Genomic DNA, 16,209 nt, shown 5'->3' with positions numbered 1-16,209 from the left:
AGGTAGTGAAAAGTGCTCCGGGTTGTTTTGTAGAACCTAGTTATTCATTAAGTTCCCTGTGATCCTTATGCTAAATCCTCCTCCTAGCCTCAGTCCTACTCTTCACTTCCTGACACAGCCCCAGACGTTCTGTTAAAGCACCTCAGGAGTGATCGTGCCTCAACCACTGCCTCAATAGGGAGGAAGCTCCCCAGGTCAGAGGTCATATCCACCCCCTGCCGCGCACCAAAGTGATCCATTAAAAACAACCACGACCACTATGGCTACGAGACAGACTGCAGAAGGCTGGTTCAGAAGGGAGATCAACGGTAATGGTGGATGGCATGGTAGATGGATGGCTTGTATGTTGCAGCACGCACACTGGAACCAACACAACACAACAACAGGACAACAACCAGAGCGCTGTGAGCGAGTGAGCGTGTTGCTGCGTTCGGGCTACATGTGTGCGTGTGTGTGTGGCCGACTTGTTCTCCTCTCATTGTGGTGTGTGTGTTGATTCGGGTGAGGGCCTGGGGAGTGTGTGTGTGTGTGTGTGTGTGTGTGTGTGTGTGTGTGTGTGTGTGTGTGTGTGTGTGTGTGTGTGTGTGTGTGTGTGTGTGTGTGTGTGTGTGTGTGTGTGTGTGTGTGTGTGTGTGTGTGTGTGTTGGATCACTTACCTCTTCTTCACCAGCAGGATGGCCACCAGCACCAGGAGAATGAAGACCAGGACGCCGGCACTGATGCCCGCAATCTTCACCACCCGGTCCGTCTGCTTGGCTGGGTCCGGCACCACCTCTGGCTCCTCCGTCGCACCTGAAGTACCACAATGTTTATGGATTTTGGTCTAATTTGATTTTTTATTTTGCCTTCAGACATTTCTGAGTGAGACACTTGGTTCGTTTTCTTTCTCCTTCTTGACTTTTTTTCACAGTGCAAAAACAAGAATAGAAAAAAAAACCTAATAATAAAAGTAAGCCTGTTTTAAAGAAACAATGAGAAACGGGACCCCCGCTAAATCCCACTGAAATTTGAGTGGGTTAGGTTCAGGGAAGGTCCTCCAATAACTAAACGATTTGCTGCGAAAAGACAGCAACAAACTTTATTGGAATGCATCTGTCGAAACCTAGGCCTGAAACCAAACTAAAACTGTTCTTTTGAAGAGCATTCCTGACGAGTGACTCGTTTGAATTTCCTGGTAATCTCTCCCTCTCCCGCCTTCACAGGGTCCGTAAAACACTGTCATCCATAACTAATCGGAATAAAATGTCTGACTCATCCAGACTGCAGACCGTTTGGAAGCACACAGACGCTCTCCAAATCATAGGAAGAAAAAGAGCCCTAGTTCATCATGTGAGACATGCTCAGGCCTCCCCACTGCAGTGCGGGGTGCAGGCCTGCTTAGCGTTAGGTGGGCCGCGCTCTCCCAACAGTTCCATGTAAGGAATCCATGTGTGTGCGCGGCGGACTCCCCTGGCACCGCTCCAATGGAAAAGACGTTAACCGTGACGTCTAAAATGAATAATAACTAACAAATCAATTAACCGTTTATTTTCGACCTCTTTCAACTGCAGCGCCGCGATAAACTCAACGGCTAGACTTTTTGTTTTCTTTCGGTTTTTGCCCAGAGGGGAGTCTGCACACGCACGGCCCTTATTTCAAATGTTGTCCCGGGGTTTCGTTTCACCTCGGGCTCTGGATTCCACTGTGCAGCCTCAGGGACTGCGCTCTGATTCCCCCAGGCTGTGGATACAAACTACGGCTCCAGATAGCCAAGCCCCGTGTTTGAATTAGTCAATGACCAGACCCGGTAAGGTAAATTGTAAGCGCGGTGTCCGTGGCCTGCGTAAATATACCCGCGGCGGGCTGTGGTTATTTCAGCTGCAGCAGCACACAAGAAATTCACCCTTGAGCACAATTTGTCGTGTTAAATAAAACTTTTTGCAAAGTGTACAAATATTTACCCGGGACTGGTCACAATACCGTTTACAAAAAAGACAATAGCAACTGCCAAATGTGTTTCAACCAGGCACAAACAGCAGACGGAGTGGTGATAACTATAATACCAAGGGTACTACTAGATATATTTTTATACTATTCAATCTGAATAACAATAATGCTGGTGGACTGATCCCATGGAGGGCCGTCTTGATCTGTATATGAGCCGAGGCACAACAAGTCCCCTTTCACCACTGACACATGCTGATTACTGTGTTATTGTTAAATAATCTCTTAATGTCCTGCCATAGTCGTTATTCCACACTCTTCACTGTAACCTTGTCATAACGGCCGTGGTGTTTTTAACATGTGTTCGTTTTATTGAGCCTTGAACGGCTATTTGTCGGTAGTGTGTCATCAAATCCACAGTATATATGTTTTTGTGATCTTAAGCCCTGCTTAGGGATGTCATCAGCACAACAGAGTTGTGCTGCTCTGGCAGCAGAACAACATCATACGGTATTAAGTTAATCCGGCCGATCCTGCCCACAGCTACTTTATAGTTCAATATAATACAACAAATATATAAATCTATCGAATTGTGATCCGTCCAGTAATGCCTCACGGCAACAAGAAAAAAATCGGTAATCTCCCCGCGGCTCATGATCTTGGCCACACGAACGTGTGGAGACAGCCCTCCCCGCCGTGCTACCGGGTTCAACATCACTAGGCGCTTTCTTTTAGTTTCAAGCATCTCAAATAATAAGCCCAGACCCTACATGACGAGTGCCCCCCCCCCCCCCCCCTCCCCTCTCCATTATTAGCAGGGGGCAAAGCACCAGGACCACTGGGGTACTGAATCCAGGTCAGTACACACACCCTGAGGGGGACGTGACAATAGAAAACATCCAGGATGACCCAGTAAGACCCCCCTGCCCCCGTCTCACACACACACACACACACACACACACACACACACACACACACACACACACACACCCACACACACACCGAGAGCCTTGGACGACCTCTGTCCATTAGCGTTAGTGCGTCTTTAGACAATATTAAATCTACTCCACTCGTGTTGGCTTATGGGCCCTGGAGCTAAACGGACGAGCTGCGTTTTTAGCTCACTAGTCACTTTGCTGGCCTGGCCGCTGCTGGTTGTTCCAGTATAAACACACAGGCCATTATTCTGTGTGCATGGATTCGGACTGTTTGACGAAGACGGCCTCTTTCAACCGTCAGGGTTTATGACCACTCCTATCCATTTTTTGTAGGGCGCTTTTCCTGAATTCACTTTTTTTTTGTGCCATTTCTGTGCCGATAACTCGAAGCACTGCTTGCTAAACGGTTTGCTATGGTCAACCCTCAAATGAACACAGCAAAATAACCAATTTAAAAAAAGGTTAAATATGTGGTGTGTGTACTCTCTGGTGATACATGGAGACGCGAAGAGGTCTACGCTCTCGCTCAGTGAAATGATCAAGGTCAGATTTATCGGCAAATATCCCTCCACAGTACAGATAGAGAGAGAGTGATGGGGGGGGAGGGGTTGAGAAGGAGGCGACAAAGGGATTATGTCCACACCATTTAGAGGTTCAGAGTCTGATAATCTGGCAGCATATGGTTCCTAGTACAAACATGATATTTAAACCAAGCACATACACACCCACTCGCACACACACACACACCACCGCTCAGTCATCCCTACCCACTATCAAAAAAGACCTACCATAAAAACAGGCAAAACCAGATCATAAACATGGGATCGGATATGGTCAACTAGAGCCGGGCAGCGGACAACAACAAGAAAAATGAACATGGCAATGACAGCGACACCTCTGGCGACAATCAAGCCTTTACGAGAGCATATTAATTCTGTTTTGTTTGGTTCCCATCTCGCCCCTGGAGTTGGCATCCCTTTACAAAGGGACTGCCCCCCCCCCCTTTTTAATGTCGAGGTGTAGGACTGGCTCTCTCACCTTTGGTTGCTAGTCTCAGACACTGGGTTTTGGTCTCCTGCAGGGAGGAGGGAGAACAACACGTTAACACAGGGTGACGACCGGGTGAGCGAGGACCAGTCACGCCTCATAGGTGTGCTGACGGTGGCGGTGGGAGGCCTCACCCGGTCCGTGCTGCTGACCGCTTGCAGTAGGATGTTGTAGTTCTTCCTCGGGGCCAGCGGAGGGTTCCAGAAGCCCTGGGGAGCGAGGAGCAGGACGTTTGAAACTGTGGCCCCCGGGAGATCTGAGACGGCGCTTCATATTCAATACGCCTCACGGGCTATACACCTGATGAAGTTGGACCCACCCAAACACCACGAACCAGGGGTTCCATTAACCCCGGGGTAAATGCAGGCTTGGATCGCCCGCCCAAAGGGAGCTGCACCGCTCTGGGCGCGGTTCTAACTTCAAGAACACAACCTAAGCGCTGGCAATGGCTGGGGAGGCTCACCTGGTAGGTCCGGTTGTCCCCTACGGTGAAAGGGAGAGGCTCTGGCAGGCTGCTGGGTGGCAGCTGGGCCGCAAAGTAGTACGGAGAGTTGCTACTTGAGGCGCTGGTGTAGGACAGAGGAACCTTGAGTGGGGAGAGGGGGCGGGTTAATGGAAGGCGCAGTTGGAAGTAAAATGGATACCAACGTAAATAATATATATATATATTTATGAAGTGAGGCAAGCTATGAACTGTGATGAACCTTTTTTTTTTTTGCGTTTTGATAACAGAGTTCATGGTCGGTAACTGAATGGCTTTTTATGGCTGACCTGGTAACAGTCAGAGGAGGCCTGGCGACGGGAGCGCTGCGGGTTCACCTCCGCCACCACGATCTGATACACACTACAGGAGACACACGCAACAACGACACACTCAACACACTGATCGGATGCACTAGAGGAGAACGCACAACACAATAGCACACTTATCTGATACACACTATTGCCGAACACACACCACAATGACACACTGATTTGACACACATTAACGGACTTCCCACACCACAATAACACACTGATCTGATACACATTAGCGGACTTCACACTGCAATAACACACTCAACAGCCTGTGATTCTGATACATACTAGAGCATAGCATGCAACACAACAATGCACTCAAAACATGTTAACGATTATTATATTAAAATAATGTAAAGATGGCGTGCTCCTTTGAGAAGACCGGAACAACAGAAGCCATTGGAATAGCACAGGACTTCATCCACATATTATTCGGCTCCAAACATTGTCTATTTACATTTTTTACATATCTCCTTGGTGCAGCGATCTGGCATCTGAACAGACAGACAGACAGACATGCCTTCCTTCATGCCCCCCTCCCACCACCACCTTCACACACACACACACACACACACACACACACTCCTCTGCCCTGGGGTCTGCCAGAATGTTAGTGCAGATGGACACTATCGAGCCAAACGCCCACCCGACCTACAGCCCCCACCCACACGCACACGCACGCACACATACACACAAACACACGCACACACAAACACGCGCACATATGAATAAGCATGTCAGGTTGGCATGTATCAGTGTTAAGTCCTTATGCATGCATCCCTGCATTTCAATCCATGACAGTCTGTGTACCGTCTGTCAGTGTGACGGCGTGCATGGGTGTGTGTTAATCTGCAGCCCACTCCGACCTGGACATGCTCCTATGCACCTAATGCAATGTTGAAATGATCGCCCTAAATCTGTCCTTTGAGCGGTGGCCGCATAAGCATTTGATAAAAATGTCCTTGCAGGACTTCACTTCTGCCTTCTAGTTTGTTCATGAATAAAATAAGTGTTTTGAAGCTGGTTAGTACAGACTTTGCCTTCCAGGGACAATAAATAGACGGCACATTACGTAAGATAACCAGGAATAATTAAAAGGATAAAAAAGGAGCACGCCATAATGAGTGTTATGGGCGACACCTGTGCTTATCCTACAATTACACAATGACAAAGGGTCTATTACCCTGCCTAGATGTCCCCAAACCCATGAAGGAGTTGGCCTTGGTCCTTCTGAAACCGTACATGACACAGGCACACACGCGCATTCCTCCGGAGGGCTCGCGTGTGACCGTGGTGGTACCTTATGGGCGCTCCCTTGGCCTGGGCGGGTTTGAGCAGGACGGTGATGGTGGTGGCCGTTTCGTTCAGGAAGGCCTCTGAGCCGTCGTACTCCTCCAACGTCGGGGCTGGGGTAGGGGGAAGGAAAGGCAATGGAGAGAGGGTCAAGCATGGATCACTGGCTTCTATGCATGCTGTAGACAAATGGGATCCCATTGTCATGCAAATACATCCTAGAGACAAACGGCCAGCCAAATAGCCCAGGCAAATAATGACATAGGCTGAAACAAAAGAAATAAAATACATTCTAATATTTATAAAAATACAAATGATAATATCACTAAAAAGTAGCACGTGATATGTATTATTTTATATAGTATTACATCAGTATAAAGTCACATTTTCAGGCCTCGTTTCCAGAATCTTTTGGAATCTCTCTTAAAATTGCCTTTGTCTAAAAAACGTTTTTAAGATCTCGAGGCAGAAGGAGAAGTTGAAATACCTGAGATGTTTGTGGAAACGTTCAGCGTGGTGGCCTGCCCAAACCCTTTGGAGGTGGACGCCCGTATGGAGAACTGGTAGGTCACCCCGGGGTGGAGCAGGGAGAACAGGTGCTGGGTGGCGTTGGACGGGAGGGATACCACCAGCCCCGTACGCTGGAGCGGCACAGAGGGGTCGAAGGAGCGCAGGCCGCTGTAGCTGATCTGTGGAGGGGGAGCCGGGGGGCGCTCTGGTTACACAGACATCCAGCACATCAACGGCTTTACCTTCTTGTGAATGGAAAATAGTGTGTTGAAGTCGACATACCGCCTCCACAGGGTATATGGCTTTAAGGGGACAACAATACAACTTTAACCTTGAACGTTTTGCAGTAACCGGACCGTGTCCATTGTTGCTTTGGAATATCTTAACTTAACCGCGTCAAAGCCAGTTTAGATCAAAGATTGGCGGCGAGACTTATCCGTTTTGGACCGCTGCTGAGAATGTTGCGGCGGTGTGAGCTGCAGGGAGCGACTGAAGCCGTTGTATGCCGTCTGAAGAGATTTACCGTATCAAATCACAAGGTGTGCCATTGGAACGGTTTCGATGGTACTTTGTTTGAAGTTGCCTGAAATTTGTGTTTTGTATTTGGATTGGACGACGCATTGCCAGCTCCTGACTAAGGGCATAACCTACGCATGACCTGTTTCTCTAGAGACACTGATGGCTTCACAACGTTGCACGTTGCACCGATGTTATACCTCGTATTGGATGATAATCCCGTTGGGCTCGGCCGGTTCCTTCCAGTACAGGTGGATGCTGTCTTCATACGGAGTGGCTTTCACCGACTGGCCGGGAACAGGGCCGGGGACTGTTGGTGCACAGAGAACACCGCACACACACACACACACAACTAATCAACAGAAGTTAACTCTGAGGAGCTTGCAGGAGTGTATCTTTTTTACTTGTGTGTGTGTGTGTGTGTGTATGTGTGTAGGTGTGTGTGTGTGTGTGTGTGTGTGTGTGTGTGTGTGTGTGTGTGTGTGTGAGCGTCTTTGTGCAAGCATGCTTGTATTTATGTGTATGTGTTGTGCATGTGTGTGCGTATGTGCATATGTACGTGTGTGTGTTTGTGTGCGAGTGCGTATGCGCATACGTGTGCGTGTTAGTGTGTGCCTCTGTGCATGCGTGTGCCTTTGTGTCATTCTGCCGCACCATCCTCATCCGTCTGGATGACGGTCTCATCACTCTCCTTGCGCCCCTCGGGGTTGGTCAGGATCATCTTCAGGCTCACGTTGGTGTAGGGCGGCAGGTTGCCCACCAGGTGGCGCGGCGCTGTATCCACAGGGCGGAATCAACAGTTTGTTGTTATTGACAACCCTGCATTTCGAGGAGTGACACAGTGTGTTTACACATGTCCGGTAACACACTTAAGTTAGAAAAGCACTTGTATAGATGACTCGCTGTCCAACGAGCCTTACAAGTAAGGCTGAAAACCATCGAGGCATACAGTCTTGAATATCATATACCTAAATCCTCAAACGAACTGAAGCTACAAAATACTTGCTGCACAAGTAACCACAGGAATCTGAAACGCGAGATAATCGATTATATTTAGGGTTGAACGCTACAGAAAAAGAGGGGAATTACCAATTGCTTATTTATTGACTTTTCAATATAAAACAGCTCCCATCGATTCCCCCCAGCTTGGACCTAAGGCCGACAGGCTCACCTTTAGGGTCCATGTCCAAGCAGTCGTGCTTGCTGCGGTTGCTGGCCGTCATGTAGTGGTAGCAGATGGTGACGTTGAAGGTGTGGCAGCGAGTGATGTTGTAGCCCAGCGACTCCCAGTCCACCGCGATCAGACGCGACCGGGTCTCGGCGATCTTCAGCCGCTTGGGAGTCCGCATGGGTTCTGTGGATCAGGGAGAGGCAGAGAGGAAGAGAGACGGGGACGGGGAGAGAATGGGTGATTTGCATCTCGATCAAGATGGCAAAGAGGGTGAGTTTTTTTGATGGGGGGGTCAAAGTTCGCACAGGCAATTATTGTTATTATTTCTGTGGACCGTAATGCATGCAGAAGTTTGGGACATGAAACTGAAACAAAAAGGATTGCATTGATTTGACAACATTGATTTGACATGTGACAGCTTCACACGGGCATAAACGCGGCCGCTCTGGGCAACATTGTAGAAGTTGCAATGCTCAAGTCACATCTAATTGAATCGTTGCCTCACTCGCATGAAATCGCATGAAGTCAGATGAAATCAACCACAAACAAACCGAAACAAAAACCACCACTGGAGCAACTTTAAACCCATCTCCCTTGATTAAAAATAGACCCTCCTAACGTCCCATTTGTCTGCTTTCTGCAAGACTTCAAAGAGCTCTAGAAGCTAACGATTGTTGTTAATTTGTATCCCGTCTGGGTTTGGCTCAGTTTCGGTAATGTGTTCAAAACGTGTTGTTTCCAATATAATCTAGCCCATCTCCACTTCTCTAAAGCCTGGCCTATAATTACCTTTAACTGGCTCATTTAACCCGATCAATAACACACACACACACACACACACACACACACACACACACGCACACACACAGACACACACACACACACACACAGACAGAGTGGTGCTGCGGTAAGGATTTACAACAAAGCAAGGGGATGAAATTCATCCGTGGTGCTGGCTCATGTCGGAATATGGAGCTATTTCGTGGACGTTATATCGAGCGCATTGCTGCCAAGAGTTCAGGCTGCAACCAACAATTATTTTCATTTCGATTATTCAATCGATTAAGTGCTTTGTCTATCAAATGTCATAAATAATGGCTAATGCCAAATGTTTTTGAACAACTGGACGAGCAGCTGAGAAAAACTGAAAAATCTGATAAATCTGAAGTCTGACAATAACGTGACAAAAGAAAAAGCTAACCAAATATCGGCTTTCGTGAAACAAACTAAACAATAAACTACGATAAAATGCCATGCTGGCATTATGTTTACCATAAAGATGAAGATAAATCCTCCATCAAGTAAATAGACCATTTACTCGTTAAATCATCAGGTAAATAGAGGACTTATTGAAAAGCCTGACCGATATCTACTCCCCACAGCCGTGGAGCTGTGCTCCCTTCAGCCTAGCTGTGGCTCACAGCCTCCCCAGCAGACGCCTCCACGCTGGCCCGAGGACCCTGGTGCTCCCAGGGAAGAGATACTGTTCCTACATGTAGCATCACACCGAGGAGGATTAGCCTGCTCTACATCTACACCTGGGGGGGACGGCTGGATCATGTGCCTGCTTGAGTGTGTTCCACCCCGGCGCTCCTGTTTGGATCAACAGGGACTCCACCTTTTCTGATCTCATTGCGAGCAGGGCCTGGAATGTTGCAGTATGTCGTCGGTTCCCGTCGAGGTATTGATTCCCTGTTTAATATAATAGCCCCGCGCCCTCGTCCCCGTCACTCCAGGCGTCCTTCACGTCCCCTCCCACCCTCGCTGATGTTTTAATAATAAAGAAAACAGCTCTCCCTTTACGTAGGGGGCTACGTCTCCCTCGTACCTGGAGCCTCTCGTCCTCTTTGTCTCTCTGTCTCCGTTTCTCCCCCATTCTCTATCTCTCTCAGAGGAGAAAATACAAGGACACAAACGTGGCGCTTCTTCTGACAACCCATTATCTGCCTGTCACTCTTAGACACACACACAAACAGGCCTGATTTAATCTTCATCCTGTCACAATCTGGCATCTGTGTGTATGTGTGTGTGTGTTTGTGTGTGTCTGTGGTGTGTGTGTGTGTGCGCAAGCGAGTGCACACGCGGGTTTGTGCGTGCATGTGTCTGAGTGTTTTTTTGTGTTGCTCTGTGTGGAAGGTAGCAGGGAGGAAATTACTTAAAAGAGGATCCTGGAATAAAGACTACAATTCCCATCTCTCTATTGTCCCTGGATGGAAGGATCGACTTCAATGCATGTGCAAACATCTTCTAGCTTAAATAGAAGCGATGCAAAGGCTTTTCAGTCCAAGTTCCATCAGATATTAACAGCAAGTCTGCAGTATAGAAGCACATTTGTGGGAGTGAGAGGCAAGTAGCAGGGGGTGACAGACAGACGGGCCAGAACCCTAACCCAGAAGGTAGAAGATGAGACAGGTTGTTGTCTTCAGGACTTGGTGCCCGAGCATATGTTTATTACCAAATCTGTCCCTAAAGTCCTTTCTAAGTCCTTAGTAACGACTAGTTGGTTTATTACCAAGTCTGTCCCTAAAGTCCTTTCTAAGTCCTTAGTAACGACTAGTTGGTTTATTACCAAGTCTGTCCCTAAAGTCCTTTCTAAGTCCTTAGTAGCGACTAGTTGGTTAGGGTTAGGGTTAGGGTTACCAAGTCTGTCCCTAAAGTCCTTTCTAAGTCCTTAGTAACGACTAGTTGGTTTCAAACCAGCGATTTACCTAGGGAACGTCCTGACTACTAACTTTGTTGTGGCTCCGACGTGACGACTGTACAACAAGCTACGATGGGAAGGGCTTGAGAAGACATCGACATCAGACATCGATTAGCATGGCACAGTCAGTGGGTAGGTATCAGTGGGTAAGGTGGAAATGTTTAGTAAGTACTATGTGCTACGTAATGACTCGTTGTTGTGGTGCAACCCCGTTAAGTTATGTATAAATTCAGGCTTAAGCAATAACTAGACGACTATTGAACTCACTCACAGCTGGTGCAACCGGCCCGACTTTTGAGCAAATATCATCGGCGTGCGTGTGTGTGCGTGCATGCGTTTTAGCTGTGGGGTCAGATAATTTGATTCCTATGTCAACCAGTTATTGGGAGCTTGACATTTAACTCGAGATAGAGAACGAGAGATATCCCCCTTCTCATCTCTTCCAGTTTTTGCTTTTCTTTTACCAGCCTCTCTCTCTCCCCCTCACTGGCTAGCTCTTCATGTTAAAATCAATAGTTGTGATCCCTGCCATAAACCTAGCCATCAGGCACCCCCATCACGTGCACCCACACACCCCCACACCCACACACACACACACACCATTAGGCCGTGTAATAAATTGTATTGATTTCAGGGACTCTCGGTGCTAACAACCCTTCACACGGAGACTTTTCAACTCGGAATTAAAATGAAATACCAAACCATCTACGCAAACACACACATACAAACACGCACACTCCCGCGGTCGCAGGCATGCACCAGTGCTCAACTTTAGCGTGCTAAACAGAGGTCACCTATTCTTCTCCATCCTGCATGGTTTTTAAAGCCCTATTCCCCTCCTGACCCATAATGCATTGCTTGTAATGCATATAAACAGTCTATTTAAATATATATAAAGGCAGCGAGAAACAGAGCGAGAAAGAGAGAGAGAGGCAGAGGGAGAGCGAGAGGGAGAGAGAGGGAAGAAGAAAGGCAGAGGAGAGGAAAGAGAAAGAGAAAGAGGGAGGGAGGTAAGCTGGTCCCTGACGTGAATATAGATGAAATAAAAGTGTGGGCAAATGAAAGAAAGAGCAGTGTAAACAAAAAGCCAAACATGGGGGGAAAAAATGAAAGGTGTTGCAGCAGGGGATGAACGGCGGGAGAAACAGGGAAACACACACAGAGACAGAGAGAGAGAGAGAGAGAGAGAGAGAGAGAGAGAGAGAGAGAGAGAGAGAGAGAGAAAGAGAGAGAGAGAGAGACAGAGAGAGAGAGAAATGGAGAAGGAAAGGGGAGCAGAGATAACCAGGTTGGACCGGGGCCAGCGGCGGGCGGACCCCGGTCCGACGGCGAGCCACAGGGGCCCGCCTGGTTCCCCTCGCTCCGCCGGCTAACACAGACAAACGGCTGGATTCATGTCGGAGCCCACCAAACAAACAGTGGCAAAACAAAACGGGGTCGGCTTTGTTCCCCTCAGATGGGGCTTTGTAGCGCCACAACAATAACCGGCACACAGAGACAAAGGCGGGAGCCTCGTATCGGCCCAATCCAGAGGCCACAATTAAAAGAATGCTAAACAAAAGACGGACGAAGTGAACTCTGCACCCCTCCCCCCCGCCCTCCCTTGGGGTGGGGGGGGGAGGCTCCAAGCCACACTGCAGACAAACCAGACGTATACTATTCACCTGTGTTTGTTGTTGTTGTTTGTTTGTTTTTGTGTGTAGGTTTGTGTGTGTGTGTGTGTGTGAGGTTGTGTGTGTTTGTTTACTTTGTGGAGTTTGAATGCGTGCATTTGTTTCTGTGGGATGCTGAGCTTCAGAATGCTTCTGAATGAGAGTTGTAGCAACATGTTGGAATGTGTTGTGAACTTCTCGTCCGTGCAGAGGATCATCTGTGGCTGTGTGGGGCTTTGTTAAAGTGTGTTTGTGTGTGTCCCTGTGTGTGTGTGTGTGTGTGTGTGTGCCTGTGAGATAGTAGGTGATAAAGTAGCTTTTAATCCAAATCCTGAAATGTTCAGCTGAAAAATCCTTGGTCATGGCAAGTTAGACACACAAGAGTGTGCACGTGAGTGCACATGAGTACACACACACACACACACACACACACACACACACACACACACACACACAGACAAACGCACGCTCTTACACACACACAAACGAGTCTCCACTTCAAGTTGATTATTTCTCACCCTTTAGACAAGAGCAATAAATCACACAAAAGAAAAATCGAGAGACTGAACGAGACCGAGAGCGAAAGAGCGAGACAGAGAAGGAGACGGAGTGGAGAGAGGTTGAGGAGGGAGGGAGGGAGGAAGATGGGTGAAGAGAGAGAAGCACAAATGAATGGGATTAACATAATAAAGAAAAATGTGAAGAAATGAACAGGAAAAATGATTGACATAGAGACAAGAAGTTATCAAAATGAAATCATGTGTGTTGCATCAATTACCCTGCATCGTGTTTTTTTGTGTGTGGTGTGCGTTGGTGTCCTCAAATACCTACAAATCGTCCTTTTTATTAAATATATTGGTCTTTAATCAAGCAGTTTTTTTACTATGTTTGGCTGATGTTTCTACATCAAGCATGATGCACATGTTTGTGTGTGTGTATATATATATATATATATATATATATATATATATATATATATATATATATATACACACATAGATATGTGTGTATGTATCTCCATGTGGGAGTCAATGCCTGCATGTCCATCATATTATATATTGCAATTCTGGCAAGCTACAGGTGGCAGGATGAGACAAACCTAACCAAACAGCAAAAGGCAAAGAAATCATTACCATTTAAATAACATTTCTACCTCTGGCCTCACTTTCCGTGTGTGTGCGCGTTTACGTGTGTGTGTGCAACACAATGAATAACCCCAGAGAAGAAGAGAGAGAGTTAGATAAAGAGAGTGAGAGAAAGAATTTCCAAATAACAGGAAATGGAGAGTGCTTCCACTGCAATATTAATATGGGCGGCATAATATTCTGAAATACATTTTCCTCACTGCGTTGTCACATTGCATATATTGTATCAACGACATCCACAAAATTCATTAATTGCTGATAGACTGCCAAATGCCAAATACTTTTTCTGATGGATACTATGCTGTGTGAGAAGACCTTTCACAAAATGCTTAATGTCTGTCAAATGTGTACAACTGACTATTGGAAAAGTTATTAAGGCAGCATGAATTTATTTCTGACCACTGGAGGGCAGAAAACACCCCCAAAGAAATCATGTAAAAAAGCTAAAAGAGCTGCAAGTGAACAACTACGCTATATTAGCTTAGCATTTAACCAAGACGTGTTCCTGATATAATGCTTATTGTTTTTGGACTACAATTTAAGGTCTGTCAAACTATAAAAAATAATTGTATTAGAAAAAGACTACCCGAGAAAAAGAAATAACATTGCTTCTTAATATTCAATCTTTTAAAAAGATCCAGTCATCAAAAATTCAAATTATTGCAAACATTTGTTTGCTGTACTAAGTACTAACTAATTTGTTGTAACAATTTTTTATCAGAGTTTCATGGTATGCGATTGCCACCATACCAGGTTTACTACGCAGGCATCGTTAACTGATCTATTGAGCGTTAATCGCACTGGCATACAAATTGCAAATCAAAGTTGGACAGAGATTAATTTCCTCTTCCAGTCAAACAGGAAGCCATTCGCTTTGTTTGTGGGATGAACAACACCAGGACTTCCTGTCTGTTGACGTGCATTGACATTTAAACAAATACAACAGAAACCTTATACACACAAAAGCACCGAGACGCACACACACACGCATCACAAAGGTTGGTAGACATCAGTCAAGCCCTGTGGTTATGAGTTTTTCCTATCCTCCTCTCTCTCTCTGTCTCTCTCTTTCATCTTCATCCCGTGGTATCATCGTTCTCGCTCTGTCTCGGCGCGCCAGCCTGTTCCCACATTCATTGTTTTCCATTGTATTACCAGCTCCCTCTTCTCGTTCTGTTCCTCAGTGTAGCTCCTCACTTCTCTCCATTCTCTCTCTCTCCATCGCTCCCTCTCTGGGTCTCTCTGTCAATCTCGCCCCCCCCCCAGGCATGCGAGGTTCATATTTCAGTCGTTTATTTCTACAAATGTCAGACACCATTTCTGCCCTCAGTCTATTGATTCGCTGACAGAGCGAGAGGGAGAGCGAGAGACACGGAATAAAGGGAAAAAAGTGAGGGTAAAGGTGGGCAAAAAAGAGATGAAAGAGAGAGTGGGAAGGGGGAGAGAGAGAGAGAGAGAGAGAGAGAGAGAGGGGAGAACTGTGCAGTAAAGCAGAAAAAAGACAATCTGAATAGGCACAATGTGAAAATAAGCAAAAGAGAAAGAGATGAGAAAGAAAGGCAGGGTAGAGAAAGCTCTGATGATATCAATCCCATGCTCTCTCTCCCCATCGGTTCAGTAAGAGAGCGACTGTGGCCTGGGTTATGCGAGCCTCTTCAACTATTTGCTTCCTACACCTCTCCGTCTCTCTCTCTCTCGTCATCATGCCGGAATAGCTACAGAATCTCCCTCTCTCTCAGCATCACACTCTGAATGAGGAGGACAAGCGACAGATGGATATAAGGGTAGACTGAATAAATAGATACTTAATATTAAATATTTACACAAAAATGTTTCATCTAAAGACAAGCCAACACAGTATGGCTGCACCCAACTTTTTGTTTTCAGTCCCTTAATCTAAATAAAAGTAAGTTTGTTTTACCAACTATCGATTCAAAGTATAAGATGTAACATTTCTGCGTACAATTATAAAAAAACATGCATAATCTGCTTACCTAAGATCCCAAATTATTAATTAATAATTTAAATTATGTCAATGGCTTCATAACCTCTTTACACCTTACTTCCAGGGAAATATGCAAAAACAGTTATCCGGTAGGAACCACATTCATTGATATAACATTTAAATATCTATTTTACTGTGATGTGCTACTATGACAAGTGCCTCATGCCAGCCAGTAAGCTAATGCAGTTTTTCCCACCATACACTTTACTTTGTCGGGTCATTTATGAGTTACACATTTCCGCTTCCATCCGAGAATGACGCCATCCGTAATCGTCAGCAATTTTCCATACATTGACTATATTATACCATTCAAAATGGGTAAAGTCTTATTTACTTGTAGCACTGGATTGATTTGCTCTCGCCCGCTACCACACTGACAACAGACCGTCTGTACAGCCCGGAAAGCCCCTACTCTCTGAATCATAACATGATCACGCGCCGGAGGAAGGATTGTTGTTGGCTGTTCACCGCAAGAAGACGGCTGCTGAATCGATGAGAAATCTATCGGGA

The 16,209-nt window shown here is 46.4% G+C and overlaps 1 protein-coding gene across 7 annotated transcripts in view; it reads right to left on the bottom strand.

Annotated features, from left to right (window-relative positions):
• ptprk (protein tyrosine phosphatase receptor type K) overlaps nucleotides 1-16,209 on the bottom strand; it is a 93,334-nt gene that overhangs the window by 23,820 nt on the left and 53,305 nt on the right. For all 7 annotated transcript variants that reach the window (XR_013812526.1, XM_079753671.1, XM_079753672.1 and 4 more), the window contains 10 exons: nucleotides 8,197-8,379; nucleotides 7,680-7,799; nucleotides 7,226-7,335; nucleotides 6,487-6,688; nucleotides 6,007-6,112; nucleotides 4,680-4,752; nucleotides 4,372-4,494; nucleotides 4,043-4,117; nucleotides 3,900-3,936; nucleotides 657-792 (listed from right to left, as the gene is read on the bottom strand). Coding sequence is in view for 6 of the 7 variants with exons in the window: in XM_079753671.1 (XP_079609797.1) it covers nucleotides 657-792; nucleotides 3,900-3,936; nucleotides 4,043-4,117; nucleotides 4,372-4,494; nucleotides 4,680-4,752; nucleotides 6,007-6,112; nucleotides 6,487-6,688; nucleotides 7,226-7,335; nucleotides 7,680-7,799; nucleotides 8,197-8,379 (1,165 nt within the window). In the remaining variant the exon portion in view is untranslated. The remainder of the gene's footprint in view (nucleotides 1-656; nucleotides 793-3,899; nucleotides 3,937-4,042; nucleotides 4,118-4,371; nucleotides 4,495-4,679; nucleotides 4,753-6,006; nucleotides 6,113-6,486; nucleotides 6,689-7,225; nucleotides 7,336-7,679; nucleotides 7,800-8,196; nucleotides 8,380-16,209) is intronic.

The sequence above is a fragment of the Pollachius pollachius genome, assembly GCF_949987615.1.
Source record: "Pollachius pollachius genome assembly, chromosome: 16".
NCBI classification, from domain to species: Eukaryota; Metazoa; Chordata; class Actinopteri; order Gadiformes; family Gadidae; genus Pollachius; species Pollachius pollachius.
Note: the sequence above shows the minus strand (reverse complement) of the source record. Positions and strands in the feature narration are given on the sequence as shown.